At 45.9% G+C, this 10,948-nt stretch overlaps 1 protein-coding gene across 1 annotated transcript in view; it reads right to left on the reverse strand.

The window, feature by feature from the left end:
• The window catches only part of CCDC60 (coiled-coil domain containing 60), a 202,052-nt gene that overhangs the window by 51,099 nt on the left and 140,005 nt on the right, over positions 1-10,948 (reverse strand). The window contains exon 3 of the mRNA XM_006151553.2: positions 6,453-6,623. Coding sequence (XP_006151615.1) covers positions 6,453-6,623 — 171 coding nt within the window. The remainder of the gene's footprint in view (positions 1-6,452; positions 6,624-10,948) is intronic.

The following is a 10,948-nucleotide window of genomic DNA, read 5'->3' on the forward strand; positions in this document are numbered from 1 at the left end:
CCTGTTTTTTTTCCCCTATGGGACGGTTTTTTTTTTTTTTTTTTTTTTTTTTTTTTTTTTTGAGGAGAGATTGTTGCTATAGTGCATGTGCACTCACTGGAGAGACAGAGAGATAGAAAGCAAGAAATCACCCCTGGGGGGATGGCTATGCCGCAATTCCTTCTCCATTCTTCTCTCAGGATTTTGGGCATACACACATACATGTCCAGTGTGAGTTTCATCTGGAACTTGAACTGTGGTCGCCCATGTGGGAATCCAGCGATGTAATCGTTATGCCTTCTGCTAGTCTCTGGAAATGTTTTATTAAAGAACTAGACAAGAAATATTTTCTTCCGTATTCTAGAAATGGCAATTTAATTTGATTTTTTAATTGCCAGAGGGCACATACACTCACCAAGGAGAGACACACAGAGAGAGACAGAGAGGGAGAGAAGTAGGGAAAAGCATCCCCCAATGGGGTATGGCCACACCGCAATTCCTTCTCTTTCATTTCTCCATCCTGTCAGGGTTTGGGGAATGCATGCATGTGCTCTTGGTGTGTTTTCTAAGCCATGGGGACCAGGACTCCAATCACAGTCAATCATAGATGATCCAACCCCCTTAACCACTAAGCCATAGTGGTTGTTTTTTCTTCAGCCATGTTTTTTTCTTCACCATCATGGAGCAAGTTATTTCAGCTTTAGAAATTTTTTTTTTTTTTGCACGGCTGAGTCATAAGGTATATATTTTTGCTCATGGCCAAATTCAGCCCATAGGCATGTTTTAATTAGCCTACTCTGTGTACCTACAATTGAATAATTTTTTTAAAAATATATTTTAAAATAGGGAGATTTCACATACAAATTTAAAAGCATTGGTTCTTAAAAACTTGAAAGCTCTGGCTGCTCTGGGCTGGTGGTCTTGCTGGCCAGAGTCTTCTGAGGAACAAAGACCACTACAAGCCTTTGCATGAGGCATGTGCTTCTAAGGGTCGCCCCAGACTTGAGCACCTGTGGTTTCTCACTCCCCACCTGCCTTACTAATTCATGATACCTGCCTGTTTCCTGAAGACCTTTTAGTTCCTTAGTCCCAGTCTACTGAATTGAATTGTTAATGGATTCCCTGGGTTCCCCATTCAATCATTTCTACCAATATGTATTGAATATTTTCTCTGTGCTGGGGGGCTCCAGATACAACCATGAGACAGACACAGCTTTCCCCTCCCCTGAAGTCTCAAGTCTAGTCAGCGAGAGGGCCATAACCGTACACAAAGCTGCAATGATCCATTCAGAGCCTTTTTATTTTTTTTTTTTTTTTGAGAGATTTTCACTGTAGGGTGCGTGCGCTCGCCAGACAGACAGAGACAGAAAGCGAGCAATCACCCCCCAGGGGGGATGGTCATGCCGCAATCCTTTCTCCTCCATTCTCCTCTCGGGATCGTGGGCACGCATGCACACGCCCCCGGCGTGAGTTTTAAGCTACCGGGTCCGGGACACGAACCGCGGTCGACTACGTGGGAGTCCAGCGACATAGCCATTACGCTAACTGCTGGTTCCCCATTCAGAGCTTTTGAAGCGGGCCAACTTTGAGATATAGCCCCAGACTGTAGCCATTTTGAGATTCAGAAAGGCCTCCAATGAGAATAGTCTGACCAAGTGCTGAATCAGAGGGAGACCTGCTTGAAGAATGGTCAGGTGAGAAACCAGGAATGGATATTTGAAGTGAAACAGGATTGGGATAATTATTCGGGGGTGGAGGGGAAGCAATTGACTTTAACTATAGTGAGGAATGATTTTCACGCGCTTGTATCTCACATTGATTGGGTCGTGGGAAAAGTCATGACACATTTTCCTACGCAAAAATGTGTCATGACTTTCCTGACAACCTACTATAAATACAGAGCACATGCTGAGCTTTTTTGAGACAGTTTGGGGTGCTTGCTGGCTATTTCCCTATAACCTGGCTGCAGAATTAAACTCTTTTTCTCTAGCCTCTGCCTCTCATTTCATTGACGTGTCAGTGAGAAGTAGCAACTGGACTTGGTTTGCTGCTAACGCTCTGACAGCCTGAAATAGAGAGTTCGACTGAAATGGAAGGCAGAGAATACGTCTTTGAGGAAGCAACAGAATTTGTGAAACACGTGCCCCACATCCTTTGATATTCCTCTAATTGAGAAGTAGGTCTCTGTCTACTTCCTTTGGGATCTCGGCTCTGTGAACAACTGACCTAATAGAATGTGTCAGAAGGGATGTGATGCCAGACTCCAGAAACAGGCAGCTTCTCCTGCCTGTGTCCTAAGATGCTCACGAGTAGCATCTAGCTGCCATGCTGTGATGAAGCCGGCAGCCTATGAGGAGGCCACAGGGAGAGGAACCAAGCTCACAGCTAATAGCCAGCTCTCATTTGCCACCTGCTACTGTTTGTACACCCCCCCCCCCAAAATGAATGAGTGTATTGAGATTTGGTTGTGATAGGATTAAAAGGGTAAAAACTTGAGCCAGCAGGTGGCATGGTGTTTGTGTTACCGAACTCCCACATGGCCGACTGTGGTTCGAGTCCTGGACCTGGCGGCTTTCTTTCTCACTCTCCCTTTCTCTCTCTGGTTAAATTAAAAATAAATAATAAGAAGAAATAAAATAAATAGATAATTCTTTTTATTATTTTTTAAAGAGAGGATTAAAAACTTAATCAGACCATGGTGTTGAAATGTGGAGCTGTTGGGAAGAGATTAGGATTAGGGTCTTCAGGGTAGAATGAATCCTGGCAGGTTTGCAAGGAGAGGGGATGAGCTCACAACAGAGGCTCCTGCAGACATTCTGCCCTTGCTCTTGTGATGTGATGCCGTGGGACTCTGCAAGACCCCCACCACTTGTGGCCCCTGGACCTGAGCCTTCCAACCTGAGAGCTGAATAAACCTCTACTTTTTCAACCACCCGGTTTTACAGATTTTCTGTAATTAGCAAAAGGACAAACTAAAACACCCCACCCCTCCCCCCATGTGAGTGAGGCGTCTTAGAAGTAGATCCTTTGAGGTGCTCCATCTAGCGCTGAGTGGAGGAGACAATCCTGACCCTCTGGGCCCTGCTCAGATTGCACTTCTGTGAGAAAGAAGTGCTGGTTGTCTTAAGTTACTGAGTTTCAGAGAGGTGTTAGTGGTGGTAGGTAAGAGGAACAAAGGGAAATACCAAGCTGAAATCTTTAAGTCAGGTGGGAATTAACAAGTCAAAGGGAGGAGGGGAAGGCCTTCGGCCAGAGGACTAGCAAGTGCAAAGACCCTGTGGTGGAGAGCAAGTCCTGAGTGGGAGACGGGGCTGGGGCTGAGGGAGAGAGAGGAGGCTGTGAGCTGGGGCTGGAGAGACCAGCCAAAGGCTAGATCATCCAGGGCCTTGGAATCTCTGCTCAGACTTTTGTCTTTATCCTACGAGGCATGACAGCCATGGAGGGTGTTAAGATGAAAGCAATTTATAATTTGGGGAAAAAGTAAAAATCACACAGGCTTAGCACAGGGGAAGTGATGGAGGGAGACCAAAGGAGGGATTCTGAGACACAAATGATTGGATCATTGGAAAAGTTGTGGCATATTTTTTCTATGCAAAAATGCATCATAACTTTCCCAATGACCCAGTAAGAGTATACCTCTCTGCTGGGAATCTGTGGGCAATCTGGAATCACAGAGTTACCTAAAACAAGATTAGAGAGACAAACAAAGGACTAGCGGTTACATCACTGGACTTCCACATGGCCTATCTCAGTTCAAGTCCGGGACCCCTTTGCTTGAAAATCATGCTGGGCGTGTGAGAGCCCAAGATCCTGGGAGGAGAAAGGAGAAGGGTGTGGCCACCTCCCCAGGGAGTGATTTCTCACTTTCCCTCTCACCCTGTGTGTCTGCTTGTCTTTCTCAGATGAGTACATTTGCCCTAAGGCAAAACCCTCTCCAAACAAAAACAAAAACACAAAACCAAAACCAAAACCAAGGTCCTGAATCTAGGTCCCCCAATTACCATTTCCATTCACTCTTTGTTCAGCCCTAGAGCAGAGGAAACCACAAGCTGTGGCCCCATCTCACTGGCTCTACTGTGTCTCCCAGCGGTTTAGAATACAGAGAGATTAACCCAGCCTTTGCACTCTTTAATCGCTGGTTTTATCTTTTCTCTCAGCCACAATAATAAAACAAATTCTCCTTTTCTCCTTTTTTTTTTTTTTTTTTTTTTTTTTACCTTTTCAGCTGAATCTGCAGCTGAAAAATGAGGTCATTGAGCACAGTGGGAAAGACTGCTTGCTGGCAGAAATCTTTGGGGACATGCTTGATTTTCTTTTTTCCTTACATAGTTTGTCAGACTTAAAACTTTTGTCTAAAAGAACTTTATTCTAGGGTCTTAGATGGGGGGGGGAATAATCCCTTTTGCTTTTTGTAACGCACATGATCAAATACTTTGTCAAAGTATTTATAAATGAACGCTTGTAGTTTTGATACTTGTGTGATTGCAATTGTATTTATAGAAGCGTAGCTCTTAGATGTGGGGTGCTTTCTAACCTTCATGGAAATTGAGATTTTTTTTTTCAGCCATACATTTAAGGATTTTAGGTAATTGAGACCCAGAGAGATCAAATTCACTTTATTGTATAATAATAGCTAACAATTAATGAGCATGTCTTATATGCCAGGCTTTGTGCTAAACATTATTCCATTTAATCCTCATAACAAGCTTGGGAGTTTGGTACCATTCTTACAGGGGAATAAAAAGAAGGTTTCAAGGGGGTACTGGGTCTTGTCCAAAGTTTAACAGTTGTGTGGCTGAGTCAGGACTTGAATTCTGATGCTCTCCGAGGCTTATGCTCTTAACCATTACCCTGTCTTGGTATGGACAGATCTAATGATATTGTGTGTGTGTGTGTGTGTGTGGTGTGTGTGTGTGTTTGTGAGTGAACGTGTGCTAGAGGGTGCATGCATATGCAAAAGAAGAGGGAGTCCTCCTGCCCTATGGGGAATGGTCATAATCCTTTCTCCTCCATTTCTCTCTCTTTGGGATTTTGGGCACACATGCACAAGTACCTGTCATGTTTTTTAAGCTGCCGGTTCCAAGACTTGAACCACGTAGTCAGCAATGTGGGATCTAGCCCCCTTAACCCCCACATTACCAGCTAGCCTAAATGAACTGTTTTAAAAGGTACAACTCAGTGGCGTTTAGTATATCCACCATGCTGTGCAGTCTTCACCTTGATCTAGTTTAAAAACATTTTCTTTATTCATGAGAGTGCGTGTGCATGAGAGAGAGAGAACGGGAGACTGACCTTCCCTCCCCAGGGTTTGGTGACATCGAGATCCCCTTCTTCCCGTTTTCCAGCCCATCAGCTCCTAGGAACCTGTGTGTGTGCCCAGGATATTTTTCAAGCTGACCTGGCCAGGAATTCTAACCGGGGTTGCCATGTGGGATCTGGCTTCTCTCAAGCAGCACGTCACCACTGCTCCATGGGGACGGCCCATCATTTATTGTTTTATCCTTGTCATTTGTCCTAGTGGTTGTTTTTATATGCATGCACATTTTATCATGGACTAGACTGTTGATGATCCTTTCTCGACTAGGGAAATGCCCTTTACAAAAAGGAGGGAGTGGGGAACTGCTTTACTCAACAAAATCCACAAACACTTTTTGTGTGCTTGCTTTGTGAACTGGGCTCAGGAGAGGCAACCGAAAGTCTAGAACAGAGATCTGACACAGAGTAAAGCGAACTAGCACACAGATGTCTGGAATGCAAATGCATGCAGGAGAGGCTTGGACTGAAATCCAGGAAGTTCAGGACAGGGCAGCCCTTAGGCTGAGCGTTTCATGGTAAATAGCACTTTAGTTGCAAGAAGCGATGGAGAAGGTATTTAAGGCCCCAGAAACAGTATGGGGAAAGCTCTGGGGAGGACATGGAGGGAAAAGGGAACACTTGAGGACCTTGTCTTGTGTAGCTCTTAGCACTAGATATGAGGACAGACAGAGGCAGGGGAAGATACTCCAGCAAGTTCCAGAAGGTGAGGCTGGCAAGGCGTATTGGCACTGAATAAAAAAGGTGTTAGAGGGACCAGCAGATGGTGTAATAGTTACATCACTGGATTCTCCTATGGCCGACCATGTTTCAAGTCTGGTTCCCAGTGTCTTGAAACTCACACCAGGTTCATGTGCGTGTGTGCCCAAAATCCTGAGAGGAGAAAGGAGGAGAAGGGATTGTGGCATGGCCATCCCCCCTGGGGGAGATTTCTCGCTTTTTGTCTCTCTATCTCTCTCTGTCTTTTCCAGCCAGCACACGTGCTCTATGGCAAACATCTTTCTTTAAAAAAAAAGAAAAAAAAAAGAAAAGAAAAGAAAAGAAGGTGTTAGATGCAGGGCTAAGATGGGCTCCTGCTTGGAGGTAGCTGCCTTCGCTCCACCAAACAGGCCAGGGCCACTCTGCAGAGCCTTCATGCCACATGCACTGTGTCCACTTACGTCAATAAGGCATCCCCATACTGGATATCTGAGAACTTTTTGGCAGGCTGAAATTTATTTCTTTCTTCTTCTTTTAGTTTCTGAAGTTGCTGTTGCCTCTTTTTCAAGGCACTCTCTGCTTTCAGAATGGCAAAATATCCGCGGCCTATTTTCACTGACTGGATCAAGAGGCTAGAGAGAGAGAGAGAAAGAGGGAGAGAGAGAGAGGGAGGGAGAGAGAGAGTGACTGACTGTAGTTCGTTAATTGAGGGGCCGACAAGGGGTGTAGTGATTAAGGTGTTGGACTCCCACATGACTGACTGTAGTTCAAGTCCTGGACCCAGCAGCTTGAAACTCAGGCTGGGCGCGTGTATGTGCATGCTCAAAATCCCGAGAGGAGAATGGAAGAGTAGGGACTGTGGCATGGCCATCTCCCCAGGAGGGGGGGGGGTGATTTCTTGCTTTCTGTCTGTCTCTGTCTGGTCAACACACACACCTTATAGCAAAAATCTCAAAAAAAAAAGATTAATTGACTTATATTAATAAGATATCCTATTGTCTTGGGACCAATGATCTCTGAGGGCATCCTCATTCCTGCAGTGCGGGAACCTTCTCTCTTCTAGATTTCCAGAATCAGACAGGTGTTAGGCTTGAACTCTGGATCCACCTGTTCCTGATATCCTTGAACAGGCCACAAAATCTCTCTAAGCACCATTTCCTTCATCATTCCGTCACTCAGTAAATATTTCTGAGGCCCCTGCTCTGCGCCAGGTGCTCTGTGAGGTGAAGTCCATGTAACAACTCAAGCCTGACGGGATTAGCTACCTTCATACATGGGCGGGGTCAGCTTGGTTCCTGGCACTCGCGAGGGGCTCTTGCACAGTAACCAATGGCAGAGCAGGTATGAAGGGCCTCCTGGATTTGCCCCGATGCTCACATTCGGGAGCGTGGCCGCGGAAGTCCAAGGGGGCCCTGCCGTGTAGGTGCTTGCTCCATCAAGGGACACAGGCTGAGACTTCGTGATAACGTTTCTTGCCAATTGAACCGCTGGCTGCTTCTCAGAGGTCTCGACACCTGCTTGATGGGAAGACATTCTGTGCCCTGTCGGTCTGCACACCGCCCTGCCCTTTGCCAGTCTTTACCTCGGGGTTGAAGTTAGCGCTATGGTAGAAGGAGCAGTGCAGGCTGTGTCCATGTCTGTCTGTCTGTGTGTCCACCTGTCTGACTGTCTGGGGTGTTGTCAGGCGCCGTATCGCACAACTACCACGTTGCTCTCCGCACATGAATGTCGACTCTGAAATCCAGTGTTATTGCTCTCCAAATTCCTCGTGGGCCGCCGGTGCAGGCTGCCTGTTGGGAATGCAGCAGAGAGCAAGCCATGGAGTCCCAGTGTCAGGGTTCTCGGTCCAGCGGGTGAGGGAGGTTCGTGAAGTCAGCGAGAACACAGTGGTGGCAGGGGAGGATTCTGGGATTTGGGGGAAGGGCACCTAATTTAGATGGGGAGTTTGGTTAGTGAGCTCTCCTTCGTCAAAGTACCGGTTTCCTTCTCCTGGTCTCTCTCTTGTGCGCAGTTTTGGGTGGGGGTAATCTCAGCCAGCTGTCATAGCCAGACTCTGACATGATTAACTCACTCCCTGCTTATTTGCTGGGAGGAGTTAAGGTGTTTTCTAAGGGCATTTTCATGTCAGCCCAGCAGGGGATGCTTATAAATGTCCGCTGGGGAAATGCTGGGAGGAGGGCAGTGGGGCTTTTCTGGCATTTCTCAAGTTCTGTTAGACAGGCCGGCAGCTGAGTGATAGCTTCCCGTTGGCTCATCTCTCAGGCTGGCCTTGGTTGAGAACTTGCTATTTCGGGTGTCAGAGCAGAAGACCAACGCTGCACAAAGTGATAAGACAAGGCATCTACTCCCCGAGAGTTCACAGCATGATGGGGGAAGCATATGTACAGACATACACTCTCCAGCTAACGTGTCCAAGGAACTTACAGAAATCATGGGAAGCTTCCTGGAAGAAGTGACATTTGAGCTAAGTAAGAACTCAGCAACAAGACAGGGTGGAAAATGGCATTCCACTGGTTAAAATACCCAGTATAAATGCAGAATGATGAGTCTGAAGATGGCCTGTTTATTTTAAAAGTATATTTAAAAAGCAAGAGCAAAGTAGGAGATTGAGTAGCGCTAACGCTGGCAATGCTAGCAGGAAAGAGAGGGTGCATGGCCTTGGGTTCTTAAGCGAGCCTGGATTTGGGGCTCGCGTGGAATGACCTTCTAAAAATGCCTCAGGAATCTACTACACGTGAGTGGCCAAGTTTTCATTAACAACTTCTCAGGCCATTAACGAGTGTAAAAACACAAAGCATTGGGAATCAGCAGTTGGCGTAATGGGAATGTCGCTGGACTCCCACATAGTCCACCGTGGTTTGAGTCCCGGACCCGGTGGCTTAGAACACAAAGCATCGTGTTATGGGCAGGCTTCTCCCATCACTTCCATGGTATCTTAGTTCACCAGCTCTGCAGCGCACCTGTCTTTCCACATCCTGACATCTTTGAGATGAAGCCATGCTGGCCTTTCACAGTCGCTGCCAGCCTCTGACTGTCATTGCTTCCGTCCGCCCAGACTTTGTTGTCACTCCTGGTAGCCAGACTGCACCGCTGTCTCCTTGATGTGCCAGTTGACACACCATTCGGCCGTGAGCTGGGAGTCTCACGTCTTTCTCTTTGACATATACGCTTATAAAATCAAGAATGTTCCAATATCAAAACTTTCAGACCGGGGGTCGGCAGCTCAGAAGAAAATCCCGTAGACATCAGTGGAATCTCCATATGAGAAAGGTCGCCTCAGACACTGAATTTCTCCTCTTGGTCTGTGACTTTTCTTTAACTTGCATTTGTAAATATGTACTTAAATTTGTATTTATATATGTATTTAAATTATACATATAAATACACACACACACACACTCATATATTTAAATTTACTCTAAGGTGCATATGCTTGCTAGAGAGAGAGAGAGAGTGAAAGTGAGAGCAGGGAAGTCACACCCCCCAGGGGAGATGGCCACACCACAATACCTTCTCCTCTAGGGATTTTGGGCATGCTTACAGTCATGCCCAGTGTGTTTTTCAAGCTGCTGGGTCTGGGACTCAAACCACACAATAGACCATGTGGGATCTAGTCACCTTACCATGCCACCAGCTGGCCCCCCCCACCCAAAAAACCCCTCACCATTTTTAAAATAATATATTATAATTGTATATTTTCATGGGAATCCAATATGATTTTTTCGATCCAGGAATACAATGTGTAATGACCAGATCAGGATAGTCAGCATTGCTGTCATCTTAATCATTTGTCATTCCTTGTGTTTGTACATTCAAAATATGCCCTTTCAGTTACTTTGAGCTACGCAGGAAGTTGTCGCCACCTGCGCACTCCCCACTGCATTTTGTAACACTAGAAACATTTCCTCCCATCTATCTGCGATTTTATTTCTGTTAGTCAGCATCCCTCTACCCTCCACCTACCACCCTCCCCAGCCTCTAACAGTCATCCTTCATCCTTCCACCTTTACAAAGCCTTTCTTTTTCCTTTTCTTTTTCTTTTTTCTTTTCTTTTCAGTTTCCACACAGGAGTGAGAACATGTGGTATTTCTCTTTCTCATCAGACATTGTTGCCTGAGTGGAAAAGCGATTCAGGAGAGCTGAACTTTGAATGTGGAGACGTTTGGGGATACTTTAACTCATGTATTTATATTTTCTTTTTTATGTGAACAGAAGATTGATATACCAAAAATTGTCTGGGTAGTACAGCAAAGAGATACCTGTACTCCTAAGTTTATTGTAGCTAGCTTGCTTGCTTTCTTTCTTTCTTTCTTTCTTTCTTTCTTTCTTTCTTTCTTTCTTTCTCTCTCTCTCTCTCTCTCTTTCTTTCTTTTCTTTCTTTCTTTTTTTTTTTTGAGAGGTTTTTGCTATAGGGTGTGTGAGCTCGCCAGAAAGAGAGAGACAGAGAGACAGAAAGTGAGAAATCACTCCCCGGGGAGGGGGGGTATGGCCATTCTCCTCCATTCTCCTCTCAGGATCTTGGGCACACACATACGCACCTGGTGTGAGTTTAAGCCACCGGGTCTGGGACTCAGACCACGGTCGACTACATGGGAGTCCAGCGACATAGCCGTTATGCTAACTTCTGGTCCCTATTGTAGCATTCTTCAGGATAGTCAAAATACTAAATCATCCAAAGAGTTCATGAGTGGATGAATGGATAAAGAAAATGTGGTACATATGAAGGGACTTCAAAGAATTTATGGAAAAATGGAATTAAAATGGGAATTTGGGAGCTAACCGGTGGCACGGTGGTTAGGGTAATGAACTCCCACATGGCTGACTGTAGTTCTAGTCCCAGACCTGGCAGCTTGAAACTCATGCCAGGCATGTATGAGTGCATGCCCAAAATCCTGAGAGGAGAATAAAGGAGAAGGGATTGCAGTGTGGCTATCCCCTCTCGGGGGGGGGGGGGGGG

The sequence above is a fragment of the Tupaia chinensis genome, unplaced genomic scaffold (assembly GCF_000334495.1).
Source record: "Tupaia chinensis unplaced genomic scaffold, TupChi_1.0 Scaffold000320_1, whole genome shotgun sequence".
Taxonomy (NCBI): Eukaryota; Metazoa; Chordata; class Mammalia; order Scandentia; family Tupaiidae; genus Tupaia; species Tupaia belangeri.